General features: G+C 51.7%; 7 protein-coding genes across 7 annotated transcripts; 3 read left to right on the top strand and 4 right to left on the bottom strand.

The window, feature by feature from the left end:
* Positions 1–2920: 2920 nt before the first annotated feature.
* Positions 2921–4263, bottom strand: J4E78_004336 (uncharacterized protein; the record flags this gene model as incomplete). Its single annotated transcript, XM_049364965.1, has 4 exons — positions 2921–3452; positions 3502–3683; positions 3732–3981; positions 4028–4263. 4 exons carry the CDS (start codon positions 4261–4263, stop codon positions 2921–2923), a joined length of 1200 nt encoding a protein of 399 aa, XP_049222766.1.
* A 2516-nt stretch (positions 4264–6779) lies between these two features.
* On the top strand, positions 6780–7210 carry J4E78_004335 (uncharacterized protein; the record flags this gene model as incomplete). The annotated part of the gene is made up of 2 exons (XM_049364964.1): positions 6780–6838; positions 6895–7210. 2 exons carry the CDS (start codon positions 6780–6782, stop codon positions 7208–7210), a joined length of 375 nt encoding a protein of 124 aa, XP_049222765.1.
* Positions 7211–8145: 935 nt separating this feature from the next.
* Positions 8146–8511, bottom strand: J4E78_004334 (uncharacterized protein; the record flags this gene model as incomplete). The annotated part of the gene is made up of 3 exons (XM_049364963.1): positions 8146–8202; positions 8253–8354; positions 8407–8511. The coding sequence occupies 3 exons, from the start codon at positions 8509–8511 to the stop codon at positions 8146–8148; spliced, it is 264 nt and encodes an 87-aa protein (XP_049222764.1).
* Positions 8512–11952: 3441 nt separating this feature from the next.
* On the bottom strand, positions 11953–13134 carry J4E78_004333 (uncharacterized protein; the record flags this gene model as incomplete). Its single annotated transcript, XM_049364962.1, has 3 exons — positions 11953–12619; positions 12690–12922; positions 13057–13134. The coding sequence occupies 3 exons, from the start codon at positions 13132–13134 to the stop codon at positions 11953–11955; spliced, it is 978 nt and encodes a 325-aa protein (XP_049222763.1).
* Positions 13135–13784: 650 nt separating this feature from the next.
* On the bottom strand, positions 13785–14465 carry J4E78_004332 (uncharacterized protein; the record flags this gene model as incomplete). Its single annotated transcript, XM_049364961.1, has 3 exons — positions 13785–13879; positions 14005–14299; positions 14352–14465. 3 exons carry the CDS (start codon positions 14463–14465, stop codon positions 13785–13787), a joined length of 504 nt encoding a protein of 167 aa, XP_049222762.1.
* Positions 14466–15218: 753 nt separating this feature from the next.
* CAP2 (F-actin-capping protein subunit beta) lies at positions 15219–16339 on the top strand (the record flags this gene model as incomplete). Its single annotated transcript, XM_049364960.1, has 4 exons — positions 15219–15412; positions 15468–15767; positions 15821–15900; positions 15948–16339. The coding sequence occupies 4 exons, from the start codon at positions 15219–15221 to the stop codon at positions 16337–16339; spliced, it is 966 nt and encodes a 321-aa protein (XP_049222761.1).
* Positions 16340–16824: 485 nt separating this feature from the next.
* Positions 16825–17526, top strand: J4E78_004330 (uncharacterized protein; the record flags this gene model as incomplete). The annotated part of the gene is made up of 1 exon (XM_049364959.1): positions 16825–17526. One exon carries the CDS (start codon positions 16825–16827, stop codon positions 17524–17526), a length of 702 nt encoding a protein of 233 aa, XP_049222760.1.
* Positions 17527–18483: the final 957 nt, after the last annotated feature.

The following is an 18483-nucleotide window of genomic DNA, read 5'->3' as shown; positions in this document are numbered from 1 at the left end:
CACCTGGCACGTTTGAATACACCTTATCGCAACACACTCACCTTTCTCCTCATGCATTATGCAACGATGCGCTGACGCGACGTTCCCCAACCTCCGCGGCATCCATCGCGTCGTTCCACGCGCAATGACATATCCCACCTGCATCCCAACGCCGCGGTCTCAGCACCCCACTACGTCATCTCGGCCGACCTTCGCCCTCGCCTCGCCTCCTCATTTCCAATCCACCGTCTCCAAACCTTCCATCCGCGAACATCCGGTCGTATCGCGTGAATTAAGCTCTGCTAAGCATTGAGGAGAAGCTACACGCCTGTTTTCCACATATTACCCAGTTGGGAAAGCGGAGGGGTGCGGAAGATGAAGTAGAGAGGGGAACGATGATGAGTAAAGTATACCAAAGGTATGCGTATGTTTACGACGGTGACTTCTCTGCACGTGTTGCGCAAGGGATCGCTGGTCAGTGTTCGCGATACCGTTATTACCCTCGTCACCATGTCTACTAATCGTTATTTACGTGTCGTTTACTGCAGACCGTGCCGCGTTCAGACTACTAAGCTTTTAGTTAAGCTACACGCCTATCATCCACGATTACCCAGAGCGGTAATTGGTAATCTAATAGAAAGAGAGGGGGTGCGAGAGGGGTTCGAGCTGCACCACAGCGGGGTTCTGTGAGGGGTTTACGTCGTCTTGACTCTTGGGTACTCTGTTTTTCTGTGGTACTCTGAAATAATTTTGTGGTTTTGGGAAAGGTACCCGGGGGATATTTGTGCCAAGGTGAGGAGAAGGCATACGCCTATTTTCTACAGTTGATGCTCGAGTTACTCAACGGGGTAAGGAAGGATGCGAAAGCGTTGTTTGCGCATGTCATGGGAATGCGGCTCCCGGAGTTGTGCTGCTCGTCATACCTACGGGTTTTGGGGTTTGTTGCGTGTTGGTGATGATGGTTGAGGGGGGCTTTTCGCCTTCGGCTTACTACTTGCGGATGAGACGTTGAAGGACGCTTGGAAGTTTCGAGACGAGCGATAGCGCTGCTTTCGATGGTTACTGATTTGGGTATCTGATGGAGTGGAGATTAGGCGGATGGTGTAAGGAGAACGTGTACTGCTGTTCATCACCGAGCTTTTACTGAGTAGCTGGAACCTAATCGGCTTCCTTTCAGTTTGGTACAGCATTCATCAATCGAACAATATGGCGTGGTGAATGCTGTATCAAACTGAAAGACGAATCGACAAGTTCAAAGTCAAATAATACGTTTTGAGTTACTTCACGGGACACGCAGGTCGTGAGCCGAGAGCCGCCTGACAAAGACTGCGAGTAAATCTTGTAGGCGTTGGAATACCATTAGAGAGAACACTGCCTCTGATCCCTAATGCCGCTTTCTCCCAGTACTTCGATTCGAAATTTGTTTATCAAATGACTGCAAGCTTGAGGTACATGTGGTAGTTTCAACGTCACCCAAAACGTAACATGTACTACCCAAACCATCAACCCACCGCTCCTTCCAGAACTCGCCCTAACCTGACCCGACTGGCAGTTCTTTTCTAGAAATAGTAGTCTGCATTAGGTCTTCAGAAATCTGCAAGATAAAGCGAAGGAATACGCCTGTTTTCGACAGTTACCTGACTGGGACAAAACACCAGATGTTTGGGTATGAAGGAACACGCTTGTCAAGTGCTGGTTGCTTTTCTGCACGCCTAGTAGATTTGTACCGAGATCTGAACACATGCAAGATGAAGCGAAGGAATACGCCTACTTTCCATGATTGCCTGTCTGGGTAGGCCAAGTGACACACCGATGTTTGGTGTTGCTTTTTAGTGTTTGAGATGTTGGTACGCTTGCGGAGGCGTGTTTAGTTTGTAGGGATTTGAAGCAGGGTGCCGATGGCGATACATTGGTAGTACAGAGACGCGATGCGAGGTTTGCGACGCTGAAGCTCGTTGCGAGAAGGAAGAGGCGCGGATGGATTGGTATAGAAGTAGAAGTTATGTGTCCCTCAACGCTGCGCGTTTTACCATCGTGCCTGGATGCGACTACTCAGAATGCCAACAATTTGATAAGTGCATACGCACGAGAAGACACACCGCGATCAACAGAACATGAGCGATTACACGTGACTTCTCGTTCTACAGCCTCACCAACGGAAAAATGTGAGGCTCTCATACGCCTGCTTTCAACACCTACCCAACACCGTAAACGCATCCACTTCCTAAGGAACGACCAAGCTACACCAAGTCTGACAAGCCAAACGCCTACTTTCCACGCCTACCTGTTCCAGTAATTTCTCTTCGTTGGCAAAAAAGACGACATCAACGTGTCGTTGGCGCGTCATCGAGAGAGGAGAAAAGTTTGCTTATTCCCGCGTAACCTTCCCTTCCGCGGGTACGAGTCGGTGAGCCACGGGCAAGCAGAACAAGCAAACCAATTTTTCTCCGTTGGCATTACCAAGCCTCCGCATCTACAATCTACGGTTTTCTTTAATGGGTAACTTTGAAGAGGCCAAGCTTTGGAGCCTGCAATCGATGGTTACTGTTTAGAGGAATATCGGCGAGGATGAAGCTGTTTCACCGTTATTGCCGTATCGAGTGCTGCGATCAATGCGCGAGTTTAGTGGATGGTGATGGGAAAGTGTTATTTCCGACGTATTGCCGAAGATGGTGGATGAGGCGTGAGAAGGTTTTAATATAACCGTTTGGCGCCTGCTTTCGATGCCTACTCTATGCGGTAGGTGAGTAAGGTTCGATGCAGGGACAAGAGGTAGTATACGAGAAAGGTTGCGTGGTTGCTTTTGAGGATTGGTGGGTATACCCGCCTAGTTTTGATCCACCGACCGGGTGGACGTTCGACGGGTATATACAGCCGAGCTCAAGTATTAACAACTACGAATGCCAGATAACCACCAGCCTAACATTACAGCAGATCCTATTTACAAGTAGATATAGCACAGAGGGCTACCACCAAGGGTGTTGAGCACATCGCGAATCTTCACAGTCTTTCCGTTGACTCCCAAGACCAAGGGCTCGTCGATGGTGGCGTTGCGGGTTGGAGGCTTGTTCGACAAGGTCAAAGTACCCGTCACCTCGTTCGCCTCACGTGGGTGAAGCGTCTGCCAAATCCAGTAGATGCGGTCAAGCATAGCGTGGTGGAGCCAAAAGACGGGGTCGTTCACAGAGGAGTAGAGATCAGTTCCGTCGCCGCCCATGGTGTAGTGGCCTGATGTGTGTAGACCGAGGAAGCCGTCTGGGTAGCGACCTTGGATTTCGACCCAGAAGTCGCGATGCGTCTGAGAAGCTCGACCAATGGTTACATTCAGTAAGTTCGCCGTAGTGAACCACTTCTTGGGAATGTAAGGACTGATGTCTCGGCGCAGGCAATGAGGATTGTAGTCGTTGGGGTCGATGCCCAAATCGGGGAAGCCTTGCATACCAGGAGAAATCGGACCAATGTTCGCCACCGTGCTGTGCTTTGTTAGCTTTCCGTAAGGATTGAGTTATGCGACGGTCTCACTTCTTGAAAGGGCCGCTCTTGACACATCCGCCTCCTTTTCCAGAGGGGATGGAGATTGTTCGGGCACCGGCAAGACTGCCGTTGTGCGCGAAGAACTCGCCATCGCCACCCAAACTGGTGTCACTTCCGTCGAAGACAGGTGACTTATAGATATTGTCGGTATGTGCAAACCAGTTCCAGTACTAGAGAAGTTAGATATGTAAGAGTCACTCGAAGTGGCTAATACTGACTGGTTGATAGCCCTTGTAGCCACATTCGTTTCGGAGGGCTTGCTCGTACGACCAGACAAAGTAGCGGTGCCAGGTGAGGAAGAGCCCATTGCCATGAATACCAAGGGTCTGGTTCACATGGATGGCGACATAGTCGTCAAAGCGCGTCTTCGCTGCTGAAGCCCACGATTTGTCGGACTTGGCTGGCAAAGTTCGCAGACATTGGACAGCTTTGATGTACGCTTTCCGCTCTGACTTGCTCAGGTGATCCCTTGTCGAGGTTAGCCAGCACCAATTCATGCGCGTAGTAAGCTTACCAGTCCCTCCGGACGGTTGTCTTCGCCAAAGAACAACCCTTGGGGGCCCTCTTTGAAACACTCTCATTTTGCTCAAGCGTTTCGTATGCGCTCTGCTGCAGTTGGGCGAGAGCCTCGAGAGGGTCTACTGCAGGGTCTATATCGATGACTGGAGTTGAAGGCGAGTCAAAGGGGACCGCAGCCACAAGGCTTACAGCCAACAGCTGCACGGCGGTTACAGCTTGTAACAGACGCATGGTGATGGTGATGGGATCGCTATGTGCAAGGTCTGGCGATTTAAGGAAGTAAGATCTGAATCCAAATCGACGGTTATATCCAATGCGAATGCAACCCTTGTTCATGCAAGGCCTTCGCCGCAAGCGTACTTCCGATTTCCAAGGACCTATATTAGAAGAAGCGGCTCTGCAGCGAGTCCAGATGAATAAATCGATCAACGCGGCTTAGAGTATAGGCGCGCCTAATGAAAGCCTGCATCCTCCCCGTACTTTAGCCCAAGAGTGTTCTGCTATGGGGCCATAGCTTGTACTGGAAACGCGGTGCAGGCTAGCCTACGGCCTCCTTAGGTACGTCTTTGACCTCGGAGTAGCGACTGAACGGCCGGTAGCGCTCGTCGTGGGATATTACCATGCGGAATTATATGCTGCCAAGATTATACCATGTCAGGGCGATGGGAGTGCATGCTTCCCGAGCACGGCACTGTGTGTGGTCGCCCATTGTTCGCTTGGAGTGGCGAGTAAACGGCTGTCACGATGGGGACTGTTTTTGGTAGTGAAAACTTCGCGCAATGCGATGCAGAAGGATCATCTGTCGACCGTTTAGCTGGGTGATCTAAAGGCTCCTGAAGCAAACTTGGCACTGCTAAGATCTGGGATCTGTAGGATTTTGTTGGATCGAAATGACATATGCATACAAAGGCGGAAGGTTGGTTATCGACCAATGGGACGCCGTCCCACACCATGCGACTATATCTGACTGTGGCATGAGATCGTCAAAGGGTCGCGTAGGAGTGGCGCCTTCCTGCGGTGAATGCGAGACGGGACGGAGACGGGAAAGAGCCCTTGACAGTGGTAAACGATCCCTAGTACCTGCCGCCCCACGAACAACCGGCTCACTCCCATGACTGCGCCGCTTTATACCAGAAGCCTTTAGACCCAGAGACATTTTCATATCCCACGCAATGTCACCAAACAAGCCCATTGGCGATCAAGTAACAAATCGCAAAGGCTTCCAGCTCTGCCTTTGCCTATTCAGCCTAAACTGATCCTTCTCGTATTGCCACCCCCGAGAACCAACATGTCGGCTTGTTTACCACGGAAGCAAGCTCGGTTTTCGCTGCAAGTTGAGACCATTCATGCGCGCAGCGGACCATTAGCCACCCGTCGACCCGTCGAACCGTTGCGCTGGGCTGGCTCGTCTGCGATGGAATCCTACCCTTCGGCCCGATTACTTAGTGCGCGAACGCATCTGGGACCGGTGCACGCTGAAAGTAGATGCAGATGCGGGCTGCATGCAGGCGATGCCGTCTCTTTGCCATGCAATATGGGCAATATACATTCGTTTCAAGAAAAAGCAAAGCGCAGGAAGGATTCTCCAAGAAATTGGCACACAAGGATGCCACATCTCACGGTAAGCAGGCTGACGAACCAACAAACGAGGCCATGTCACCTTCTAGAACACTGCTACCGTGCTTTGAAGTCGTTGCAGAGAGCTCCGTATCCCGCTGGGCATGAAATGTAGGAAGAGGGGACGTAACACAACATATCCTTGGTTTCGACAGGATGCATGACACTTATGTCTCCTCCCTACGACTCCATTTTGCTAGACCCTCATCTTTGCCGTCACTATGGCACCAAAGAATACCGACCCGGTGCGTGCAGCAGAGAGTAATCTGGGATACCTCCTCGGCGTTACCGCGACTTTCCATGTCATCGCACTGACCTTTGTTGGGATGCGCATGTACGCCCGCTTCGTCGTCGTGAAGGCGTTTGGCAAAGATGATGCCCTCATACTAGCGGCAGCGGTGAGAAACTAACGTGAATCAAGTTTGAGTGCTTCTCTAACTGCGTGGATTAGACTTGTGTTTTTCTTGGTGGAATGGTGACCTACATACTAGCTGGCCAGCATGGCTTAGGTCGTCACACCGACACTCTCGAGAAGTCAGATCACCAAGAGTACCTGAAGTTGACCTTCATACAAGCTCTTGTCTCCAGCATTGGAGGTATGGCCTTCCTCAAGTTGTCCGTCGGGTTCTCACTCCTTCGCTTGGGCGTTCCCACGTTATACAACAGGATACTCTGGTCGCTTATTGGTAAGTCCATGGTGCTTTGAAAAGCGATATCATTACGTCTACTAAGCATTCTCAGCATTCGTCTGTCTCTACACACTGGTATCTTGGAGTGAATGGGCTGCCGTGTGCAAACCCATCGCCGGTTTCTGGAATAAGGACCTCAAGCCAACCTGCGTGCCTGTGAAAATCCACAAGGGCTTTGCGCTGATGAATACAAGTATACATGTCCTCCGCCACTCTTACTGTACTTGGTGGCTGACTAGATCGTACGCAGGCTGCAACATGTTTACGGATATCTGCTTTGCAACCATCCCTATTCCCATCATTATGGGGTTGCAGATGAAGCAGAAGACTCGCATGTACCTCATCTTTGTTCTGAGCTTGGGCTACACGTAAGTTTCCCGGCGTCGGGAAGGGAGGCTTGAGTTGAGGCACAAAAGCTAACCCAAGTCAAGAGCGGTGGCCATGGGCATCGTCAAGGCCGTTGTCCAGAATACAAAGAGAGGCGACCCCGATCAGTCATTGTAGGTCTCTATGTCTATACTTGAACCAGTATGGACGTTTGCTAACAGTATGCCAGCACGAACGACATCCAATTCTGGGGCTTCCTCCAGGTGAACGTCGGTATCATAGCCGCATGTGCGCCATCGCTCAAGCCCCTCGTCGGTGGCATTCTTCGCCTCCCCTCGACACAGTATTCCAACAGCCGAAGTAACTTCGCCTCGGGATCGAACGGCCAGTCCAGCAAAAGTAGATTGCAAAGCAGGATACGCGTTAGCACTCGGATTGAGAGCAAAGGGTGGATAAGGACAGATAGCGATATCGAGCTGGATGAACGAGAGTCCTTTGGCAGCCAGGCGCACATAACGAGCAACAAGGATGGAGTTCGTCAATGATAGACCCTTTTTATAGCCGATATTCATCTTTGTATCTTATACAAGGAACAAATTAAACAGGTCTGCAGCTTACATTAACATAGATACCTGCAAAGTAGGTGCCCTAATGTCGATGTAGGCTCTATACCTGTTTGATTCTTTCCTAGGTTGACGTGTTTGAATAATACGAATGCCTTGGGGCTACTTCTCCTCTACGCGACCTTGGGAAAAGACCAGTGTCTTCGTTCCTCACATTCATTTGCGGAAATGAAGGTTGTGAAGATGCCTGTGTCGAAGCAGATAGCAATCACACAGCACGATACGACTGTGCAAGTAAGCAGCTTTTCCAGTGGTCGCGCATTTAAGAAGGCAAGAAACCTGTCCCAAAGTATGCAATGCGCTGCCTGTGGACGTCAGATGTGTAATGAGTGTCGTGCGCGTGGTTCATGCCAGCAGCGGGCGACCTCGGGATGACGCGGGCCCTAACGGGACCCCTCACTCCGCACTCATGCTACCTATAAATATGTCTACACAACTGAACTCTGCTGACTCACAGCACCACGTACATTCATAAAGGAGACCACCACATCGCCGCATGAGTATCACGGATCAACAGGACTACAATCGTGCTAGCAACTGCGTAGTAAAGTGTTAAGTTAACCTAAGAGGTACCTAGGTATTCGCTAAGGATGCTAGGCAATGTCATTTGTACAGCGGGATGAGTCTCTACGGCAGTGTAGGGCAAGAACGAAAGCTGCTTACATGCCTAGGTTTGAGAAGGTATCACAAGGGAAAGCATACAACGGATAGTGCGAGGCAAACAAGTTCATTTCATCTCGTCTACGGTATAACGATACGCCAGTCATATTCCCTTCGCAACTTCAGGGAACAGCACGAACCCCTCACGATTGGACCTCGGCCAAGTTTGGAGCAACAACGGACAAGCTACGCGCAGTCTATTTGCCGGAGTTGTACCTTGCGCCGCCCTGACCATCGTTGTAGTAGGTCGAGCCCTGGAAGTGATTTAGCAAGAGTCCATCTGTGTTGGATAAGTTTGACGTACGTTGGGGTTGCTGTAGTAGTACGAGCCATCGGTGTTGGAGTAGTGGTAAGAGTTGGGGTTCGAGGCGCTGGAGCCATAGTCGCGGGAGCAGTAGTGGTTTCCCTACAAAGGGAAGTCAGCGAGGCGTAATAAAGAACGAAAAGTAAGATCGTACTTGGCTGTTGGTACCGGAGCTGGTTGTGGTGTAGCCTCCGCTGCCGGTATTGCCAGAGGAAGTCGAGCCGGAGCCGGAGGCGTTGGATGTGTTCTGAGATGACATGGTAGTTGACTGACTGATGTGGGTATTCAGATAATCGGCGGATTGAGTGGAAGCTGAGTGAGATTAAGGTGTAGAAGAAAAGAGGAGATGAGGAAGGAGTGTTAAATGTACGAGAAAGGCAGCGCCGTGAGGGGAACCCCCGCACTGACTTCCCGCAACGGCTTACGCTTTCCTCATTCTGATCCCACGAGCTTCGCCACGCGGAACGCGCTACTGCTTGTATCAACGTTTGACCGCTATCGCGTTGTCACGAGCTTACCAGAAAGGAGGGGCCGCTACTGCAATCTTGGTATAGTGACACGGCTTCCAGACTACGCGACTCATGCGACGGGACGCGTTTGATTACCTTGGGCTCAAGATCTCATTGGCGTTAGAAGGGAGGTAGAGCTTTCAAGTTACAGTATCATTTCTTAGGTTGCTATACTCGATCTTGGAAGATCAGCTCGTAAGAGAAGCAGGTACAGTCCGACCATCCAGCTTCCTCTCTTCCCTTTTTGTCTATCACATTCTTTGTATCTTCATCAGCCCCAACGCCGGATTCATGTCATCTGCATATGACAACGTGTCTCAGTGCGCCGCTCCAACCTCTTAATGTTGTCGCGCCGGAGATGCCTGTAGAACGGCTTCAATGACAGAAAGCTCCACCAGCTCGGCAGCCGCCTGGTTTTGTTCCCTTTTCTTCTTTACTCTGTACCATGCCACGAACAGGACGAACCCTACCACGGCCGATGAACCGATCGCGGAGATGACGATGAAGATGATGATGGTGGCGGAGGTGGTTGCCTGCTGTTTCGCGACTTCTGTGACAGGCGAAGATTTGGGTTCAAAGAGACTCATGGCTGTTTGCTGTCGGTTGCTCTGAATGCTGACTTGTGGTAGTTGTACAGAGGATGGCGCCGCGCCGGTTGAGAAGGTGTCGTATCTGGACCTTGTCGTAGCAACAGTGCCCTACTGAGTCACTTGATCGTCTGACGTCCGAAGCGTCTGCCGTAAGTTGAAGGTCGAGACTGTTGGTCCAGGTGGTATCGGGTTCGTCCAGATGAGCGCCGGTCCGTCGAGAATGACAGCGCCGCGTTGTCGAAGGCGCCTCCACCGCGCTTTGCTGTGTACGTTGGACCAACGGAGAAAGGCGATGACGAGGATGATCTGGAAGAGCAGAATGATGAGGACGCCGACGATGATCAAGAAGAGAGGCCAGTCAGGAAGGTTGAGAGGCGCCAGCGGTACGTGAGTGGATGCTGGAAGTGCCGGCATGGTTGAGAAGATGGTGTGATCGGGCTGCGTGAGAGTGAGGATACAAAAGAGGAGAGCTTATCGGTGAGTTGGGAAAATTCTGCGCGCGCGACAGCCGTGATGGAGTGAAAGTGAAAACCTTGCGCAATCGGCTCTCGACGCGTCCGCCGCGCGAGGCAGCCGCTTCTCATCCCATCTCCTTCTTTCTTTCACTCTACGAGTCCTCGAGGCGTATACAACCGGCAGGAGTGACAGAAGAAATCGGGGGAGAAGAGGTTGTAGCCGGCAAACTGGTTGGAGGTTTGGCGGGAAAAGTCCTAGAAAGGTGATTGTAGGTGGCAAGCCACCAGATGCAATGCCGATTGAGCGGGTGATATATTGTTGTAGTAGGCAAGTCGTTTGTTGGTCGGTTGCTTTGAATAGACAAGATATGTTGTAGTTCCCATAGTTTGCTAGTAAAAGTAAGGACGAAGGTGGCATTCTCGCTCTCGGGCAGACAACATGGATACGTACTGCTGCCAGGATTAAGCTGTTGATCGAACCATGGGTCAAACCTTGATGCTCAAATGCCACATTCAGGTAGGAGCAAGGCGGGAACATAGGAAGCTATAACGGTATTCTCAATGCGATGTGTCTGCCAGGTAAAGTTGAATCACTTTAGAGTTAGAGATATAGCACATGTAACAAGACTCTTGCCGCAGACATTAATAGTAGGCCTGCGCGATACTCTGTAGAAAAGGCTATGTATATCTTAAGATATATTTTCTTACTCAGCTACAGACTTTAAACCTTTATTGTAGTCTTTATAAGGTACTATGCCTAGACAAAATACTAGAAGGTAGGTTAACGTACTTATGGAACCGTTTCTGCATACTCAATCCTTAGTCTTCTCGACACCTCCGTCCCAATGTACTGCACATGACCCATCCAGCAAACAGGGAGTAACTTCAACACCAGGAATTTGTCTCCTCGAAACCTGTAAGCGCCCAATGCGAGGAACTCCCCTAGCGAATCCGCTCACATGATGGTCATAGCCGTCGCGCGACTCCGATATAAAGACATGGCCATGTCTACGGCGGCTTTTGGCCCGCAATGCACTACAAGTCCGCTCAGCATTTGGCGACATCGGCGACAGTGGCATCAAATTTGCCTCTGGTTTACAGATTTCCCAAAGCTTTCGCGTGGAACTGGTCGTACCAGGTGCTGGAGTGTCGAGATCAAGGATCCAATTCGCGATTTCTTGTACCATATACGAGATGCTTCCCGCTTTTGTACTCCCTCAGCATCAAATCTTCTCCTTCTCCCTGACCGGACTCAACATCGGTTGGAAGGCTTTGATCTGCTACAGAAGTCATCAGCATACATCCAACTAAGCCTCGTGACATCACACCAACATACCTTGCCCATCCAGCCCCCCTCTCCCCGTTCCGCTCTGTCCAAACCCCTCGTATCTCCGCCCATATCTTCTCTCCTCTTCTCGTCCCTTCCCCTACACCTACAGCACACCACTTTTCTCAGCACAGCGACAACCATAAAGAAAGCCATCATAGCGAGGATGTAATTCACGCCCAGTACGATTAAATAGCTGACACCGAAAAGGTTGTCGCGCGTACAGAACCCAGGTCCTAGATTCCAGGAACGGATCATGGGGTCGATGAGCTGAGCAATGTACATTGGACATTTGTGGAGTGTGGGGTAGTCAGGGAAGGAGGGCGCGGGGCTCGAGTGTGGTAGGTGCAGGGCCGGGTAGGTGATGATGATTTGTGGCATTTTGAAATACGTAGATATCTTGAAGACGGCAGTATGAGGCCGTCGGTTATGAAATGCGGAGTGTTGGTGGGTGTATATACCGAGTTATGGTGAGGTCTTTGTGAGCTGAGGTGTATGAGTGGCCGCTGTCCCAGGACCGATGCGCCGCAATTTACATGACTGCCCTGGTGTTACACGGCAGCCACCGGGTTTCTTGGATGCGGCGTCGCCCTGTCTTAGTTAATGTGCGGATGCTGAGCGTCACTTTATCTGCCATGGCCTGAAACGCGCGTCATTGTTTCGTATACATGGGGATGGCCTTGCGCATCGGCCTTGGAAGGGTAATTGGAAGATTAAGGTTTTGAAATGCTATAGATTGTTTCAATGGGTAAATATGCGCTAAATGCGATATTTTGGTTCGTTTTCGACGACCCGGAAAGTTGGTAGCATGGTCTTTACCTAGTCCTTCCATTTCCCGCTCCATCCCTGCCGTGCCGCCTGCGCCGTCTCTGCCTCATCCCCACCATCACCGTCTAAGTACCCAAAGTATTTTCTAGGCCAGATATTCAGCCCAATCTTCTCACCTTCGCCTACCGGCAACCCAGCATGCACCACTCTCCTATCGCCCTTGCCATGCTTGTCCAGATTAACCCAGAACACTGCATTCCCTTGGATTGGTTTGAATTTGATGCCTTTAGCTTCTCCATCCATCTCTCCGTGAGCTACTTTGCCGCTATAGAGACCTTCTAAATCGGTAGACGAAGAAGGCTCGACTAGAGGGAAAGCCGTATACCCATCCGTGCAATTATCACGCAGAAAGACGAAGAAGGACGCGACGCGGTTGTAGTAAACCCGCCTTCCATTTTCGAGAGTGGTGATTTGGTGCTCAGGCCAAAAGTCCGTATGCAGGTTGTACTTCTGGCCAGGGAAGTAGCGCACCAGTTGCGGAATACTAAAGGGCTCGGAGGAGAGTAGCATGGAGCCCATGAACGTTCGTGCGCGATTGAGAAGGCATTCGACCAGCGGATCTCCCACTGGGAGCGGCGCGGATTGAGAAGTTCGCCCTGTTACACGCTGCGTGTTGCCTCGTGAGCGGCTGATGAAGGATTCGGCGAATCCAGAAGAGCTACGAGAGGGTCAGTGACTGTTGTGACCGTGACTCAGAGCCTATACAGGATAGAGACGAGTAGGCATACCCGAGGCTGATAAGCTGCTCTGCCTCTCGCGCTGAGGTGAAGTTGTTGATGTAGATCAAGAGGGGATCGAGAGATATGATTTCAGTTGTGTACTGGTGGTCTGCACATGCTTTGACCAGGCTCTTTAGACTTAGCGGCTCTTGTGAGTAAGGAGTGGCTTCCCGTGCCGATAAAAGCAGGTACGATTGGAGCTGTTTGGGCAAGTACGCGTGTAGTACAGGCAGGAGCACCTGCTGAGCACTCGTATAGAAGATGCTAATGGAAGCGAGAGGAATGAACAGCAGCAGCAGTAAGCAGCTTGTGCTATGAGCGCTCGCCTGCAATGTATGTTAGCCGTCTCTGTGTAGAAAGTGTAGGTATTCCTTACGAGCTCCGACTTCCCTTTCACAGGCGATAACGTCGCTGCGTCTATGCCTTGCTTGTGGTCGCGAGTCTGTCGCGCCATGACTAGATATTCGATTATGGCTCGGAGAAGCTGGTGGTATTGAGTGCGACGGCTATTGCATTATGCAGGCAGCAGTGTTGATGAACATCTGGCGACTGTGTGCGGAGTTTGATGCGTACGGACCGCAATACTGTTTGGTGGCATGCGCATCGCGAAAGGTCTTCTAGAGTGATGATCTGTACGTGCTATATGCATATGAGCTGTGCATGACCAAGAGTCCGGGGTAATATCCGGCTACAGCACCCTGGTGCTGCGATACGTGTGCGTTGCCACACCTACAGGGTTTAATGCGTACCGGAAACAGGCAAGTAGTAGTCATGTTACCTATTCATGTCGAAATGCAAGTGGTAGATATGATGAAAGATGTGCATTGGAGATGCGCGATGTGCAGCTGCGATCGCTATCTTGGAAACAATCCAACTCCGCCGCTACCTTTTCGGGAAACCATTCTTAGTGTCGTGGTACTCCAAACGCCGTGCTGGACTTTTATGTACAAACCCTTGCAGGCCAGCTTTTTCATCCATGTGCGCTCCGCCAGTAGAGAAAGATGGTGCGCATTGCCATTTGACAGCCAGAGTCAGAAAAGAGCAAACGAAAAGCCGACCAGTTCGTAGAGCGTTGTTGATCTACGTCAGGGTCGCGGAAACGCTCTAGACTTCATCCTCCACGATCTCCTCCTTGGCGGGATCGATCTTCATGGGAGAGCCTCCGATGTCAGCGTCCTCGTCGGACTCCGCCTTGACAGCTGCGGTACGTTAGCATTGAACTGGGTACACATGAATAGATATGAACAGGTCTACAGCCTACATCAAGCTGGAAGCTTGCAATGTAGGTGACCCATCGTCCAAGTAGGCTCCAGGGTGTGCTTACTCTCGTTCTTCTTGCCACGGGGAGCAGCCTTCTTCTTAGGGGAGGACTCGCCGTCGACATCCTGCTTCTTGGCGACACGCTTGCGAGGGGTCTTCTTAGGGGTCGCGTCGGTACCCTCTTCGCCGTCCTCCTGCTTGGCGGCAGCAGCCTTCTTGCGAGGAGTCTTCTTGGGAGTAGCCGGTACGGCGCCGTCGGGAGAGGGTGTCATCAACTTGAGCTTGATCTTGGCCCAGGCGTTGCTAGCGGAGCGCGGGTTGCCCATACCGGCGTAGGCGGCGAGCTTCTCGTAGTCAATCTATAGCGGGTGTGAGTAGTGTGATAGGAATAGAAAGGGAGTGGTGACCTACCTCTGGAGGACCGGACTTGAGGGACTGCATGGCCCATCCGAGGAGCTGGAGCTCGCGCTCGGTGAACTGAGGAGAAGAGCCATTGGCGACGGCGGTGTTATCGTTGTCGGACATTTTGGGTCTTCGGGGTGTGCTTGAGTGTTGGTTGCAGTGTGTTGGTGTTCAAGTTGTGAGGAGAATGCAGGAGAAAGACCTCACGGATGCAGACTATGAACGCGGGGGATTAGCGCAATGAAGGTGAGCGCGGAAGACAGAGACACACAGATAAGCCAAATGCGGCCCTCACCTCCAATTTCATGATCTGATATCCTGGATTGAGCACGCGCCATTGGTCGCCTGCCATCGGACACGGACACGTGCGCCACTACGAGACGAAGTGAAGGTGAGCCACACACATCAGAATTGCCCTTTGCGCTATTGTGTAGGATTCGACGATTCAGGAGCCAGTCCGCATACACGCCTCATATCTCTTGTATGGTTTGTCTGCAGATAGCTCTTTCTTGGTTGCAACTCCAAGAGCAAAAGTGACACTCAATGGAAAAGACTGCCTGCATGCTCGAAGGGACTTTATTATGACGTCACAACGGAAAAGCTCATCCAACGAAATGTGACACCTAGTAGGATTGAATAGAAAGTCATGGAGAGCGCTGACGAGATGTTTGTATGAGAATGGAACTTGTTCCCTCTAGTCGACGGAAGTCGCGATTGTTGAGTGAAAGAGAGAGCAACAGGCCGCTGCTGCCATGAGCCTTGCGACAGGAGGACAAACAGCCTTCTCGCAATGAACAACAACCCAGACAACACGATAACCGACGACAACGGAAAAGAGAGTTGAGGTGTTGTTGCGTGAATTGACGCGTCGCGGGGATGGGGTACCAACGCTTGTACTCGCCTGACTCGTGTGGGCCGGCCAGCGAATCGCCGACAGAGGAGCCGCTGGAGATTGAGGGGACGGGGCTAGGACCCAAGCGATACTCAAGCAACCCGACCTTGATCACGCCCGAGCGATACACGCCCAAGACCCGCATCAGAATCATGGCGGACCCCATTGACAGCGCCCTGTGAGGCTTCCCCGACCCCGCCTTTCCCACGGCGATAGCTAACAAGCCGTGACAGCGACCTCCTGCGCCGACTGAACCCCAAGGACGTCAAGCGCAATGTCGACCACATTATCCAGCTCAACCCCTCGCTGGAAGAGGACCTGCTCGAGTCCGTCGACATACCGCTGACGGTCAAGAAATGCTCCAAGACAAAGCGCGACTTCCTGTGCTGCGACTATAACCGCGACGGGGACAGCTGGAGGAGCCCATGGAGCAACGAGTTCGAGCCGCCCATTGAGGAAGGTGTCACGCCTAGCGATCGTGTCCGTAAGATGGAGGTCAAGGCGAACGAGGCTTTTGACGTGTACCGGGAGCTGTGAGTGCACACAGGGGAAGGGGCAGCTTGGAGAGCTTGGCTGATATAGACAGGTACTTCGAGGGCGGCATATCGAGCGTGTACCTGTGGGACATGGACGACGGCTTTGCAGGCTGTGTCCTGCTGAAGAAGGGTACGCAGTCTCGGGTCTACGCATCCATCACATGCTAATGCACGCAGCCGTCAACCCCACGCCCAAGAGCTCCGGCAGCTGGGACAGCATCCACGTCTTCGACGCCCAAGACCGCGCCCGCACCTCGCACTACAAGCTCACATCCACCGTCATCCTCTCCCTCGGTACCGACAGCGAAGCGCTCGGCGGTCTTGACCTCTCCGGTAATATGGTGCGCCAAGTGGAAGCCGACATGGCCGTCGAGGATGACACCTCGCACGTCGCCAACATTGGAAAGATGGTCGAGGATATGGAGCTCAAGATGCGCAATCTGCTGCAGGAGGTGTACTTTGGAAAGGCAAAGGACGTTGTGGGTGACCTGAGGAGCATCCCATCACTCAGCCAGACGAACCGGGACCGGGCAACACAGAGGGAGATGATCAACAGCATGGGTCGGTAGGAGTAATGGTATTTGTAGGAGGATGCATAGTGTGGCATAGATGATATCAATCGATTCTGGCTCCAGCGGTATACCCACGAGGACTGGACTATCTCAAACACAAAACGGGCTGTTGCATGTGATGAACGGCTGGCAGTGTGACGAACCATCCACAGAGCTACGTATGGGAAATTTGGATGTCGCAGTAAGTAACATGCTATGATTCCGTGCATCGACTGATTGCACGCAGACTTCCTAGATTTGGAGTGCTCGAGAAGTGCATAGTAGTTCCTTCTCTGATCCCTATGGAGAGGCAATGCATAGTCTGACAAAGCGACAAACGCTCGAAGCGTCCGAGACAAACATTCCACAAAAGGCTAGTTACTTCCTAACAAACACATCAGCGACTATATGAACACGTACATCCCCAGACACATCAGCCACCAATCTCAAGACAAGACAAGACTCAATTAAAGTTATTCACCCTAGCAAGTCCACTGCTCCAGATGACTAGCCCTCCCGCAAACCGTAAGCGCTCACGGAATCTATCAACCGGTTCCGCATCATTACCGTCAGCAAAGCTGGCCGATCCGCCATCTTATCGTGATCGAACGTCTGCGACGGACCATACAGCCGAATCCCCACGCGCAGTCAAGGAGGACACAATTGGAGAAGACATGAGTGGAGAAAACAATCTTACGACGGAAAGCACTCGCGAAGAGTGTAAAGATGCAAAGACACTTGAAGAGTACCAGGGCACAATGCCGAACCTCCATGAGATCAAACAGGACCCCTATTCAGCCGCACCCGATGCTACTACAGCTTCACCGGAAGCGCCTAATATAACACCTGATCCTCGAGCGATAGCTCGGAAGAAGTTCGATGAAAAGGTGGACGAGCTCGCAGCTGGCCTCATTACCTCGTCGAAATACATCATTCAAAAGGCCATCGATAAGCTTGTTCAGATAGAGGAGGAATATCGCCAGCCTCTTATTCAGGCGGCAGAGATAGCTGCTAGAGAAGAAGGTCGCAGGGAAGGCTATGACCGAGGTTATGCTGCAGGCTTAGAACAAGGCAAGAAGGTGGGTCATGAGCAAGGCAAGAACAGTAGCGAGGAGGAAGGCAAGAACGATAAAGATGCGCAAGGCAAGAGGAATAGTGACAAGCTTGCAAAGGCCGACTCAGAACTTCCGTCTAAAGCCATGTAGAGGTGAAGCCATAGCTTGTGCCAGCCAAAAAGGTTCATGGGTGGTTAGACATGTAGTAGGCAACCCAATGGAATCAACGCGTTCAAATGTTGCGCCAATTCAATAGAATCTGTAGTCGCCTGTCTTGCTGGGCGGTGCGGTTCGGGCCTAGCGCGGCTTCCGTTTCGTGTCGCACCCGTGGACGCGACGCGACCTCTCCCTTCGTCCTTGCCCTATTCTCATAGCGTCCACCCACCAACAACTGCCTGACGTGACCTTCAAATCGTTGCCACTCATCACCCTACACCAACAACGCAGTGAGATCCTATACTGCATATCAAGCGCCCCGAACCGTGCCGCCCGCCGCTTATGCCTTCGTCCCAACAAGACGCCCTTTATCGACAAGCTGGTTACTACCAGAATCTCTCATCATTGCGAAACCAAAATGCCTCATCGTCAAGTACACTTACCGGATATAAATCCTAGGGTCGACTGCTAAAAGCTTGCCGTAGCTCCGAGATTCGCCAATCTCCGGCTATGGACGTGACGCAGATCTTCCGCCCGCAGTGTCACCACCAACTCGTTCGGTATATTACAGCTATTATAGTTACAATATGCAGTTATCTCAAATACGGTTGACAGGTTGTTCCACTTGCAACTGAGGTCCTGCCAGCCTTGCATCAGGCATACCATCGCACCTTACGCACGGGTGCACCATTGGCAGCTGTGGCAATAGCTTCGCTGATCGTGCCAGAGCTCAGCAGTCCGCTCCATGATTCGATCGTTGACCATTTCCATCCGGCCCCCGGGTCAAGCCCTTTAGCTTCGGGGGGCTGGAAGTGGACGGGGTTTCATCTAGATGCCCCCAATCTCACGTCTCGTGATCCCGTAAAGGAGCTCAATCTACATTCGAGTAGAACCGCGGCTGATCTTCGACCGTCGAAAGTTCTTGTACAAGACGCACGTAGAAGAGTCCGG

Source organism: Alternaria triticimaculans (assembly GCF_023758025.1).
Source record: "Alternaria triticimaculans strain BMP 0046 chromosome Unknown scaffold_5, whole genome shotgun sequence".
Taxonomy (NCBI): domain Eukaryota; kingdom Fungi; phylum Ascomycota; class Dothideomycetes; order Pleosporales; family Pleosporaceae; genus Alternaria; species Alternaria triticimaculans.
Note: the sequence above shows the minus strand (reverse complement) of the source record. Positions and strands in the feature narration are given on the sequence as shown.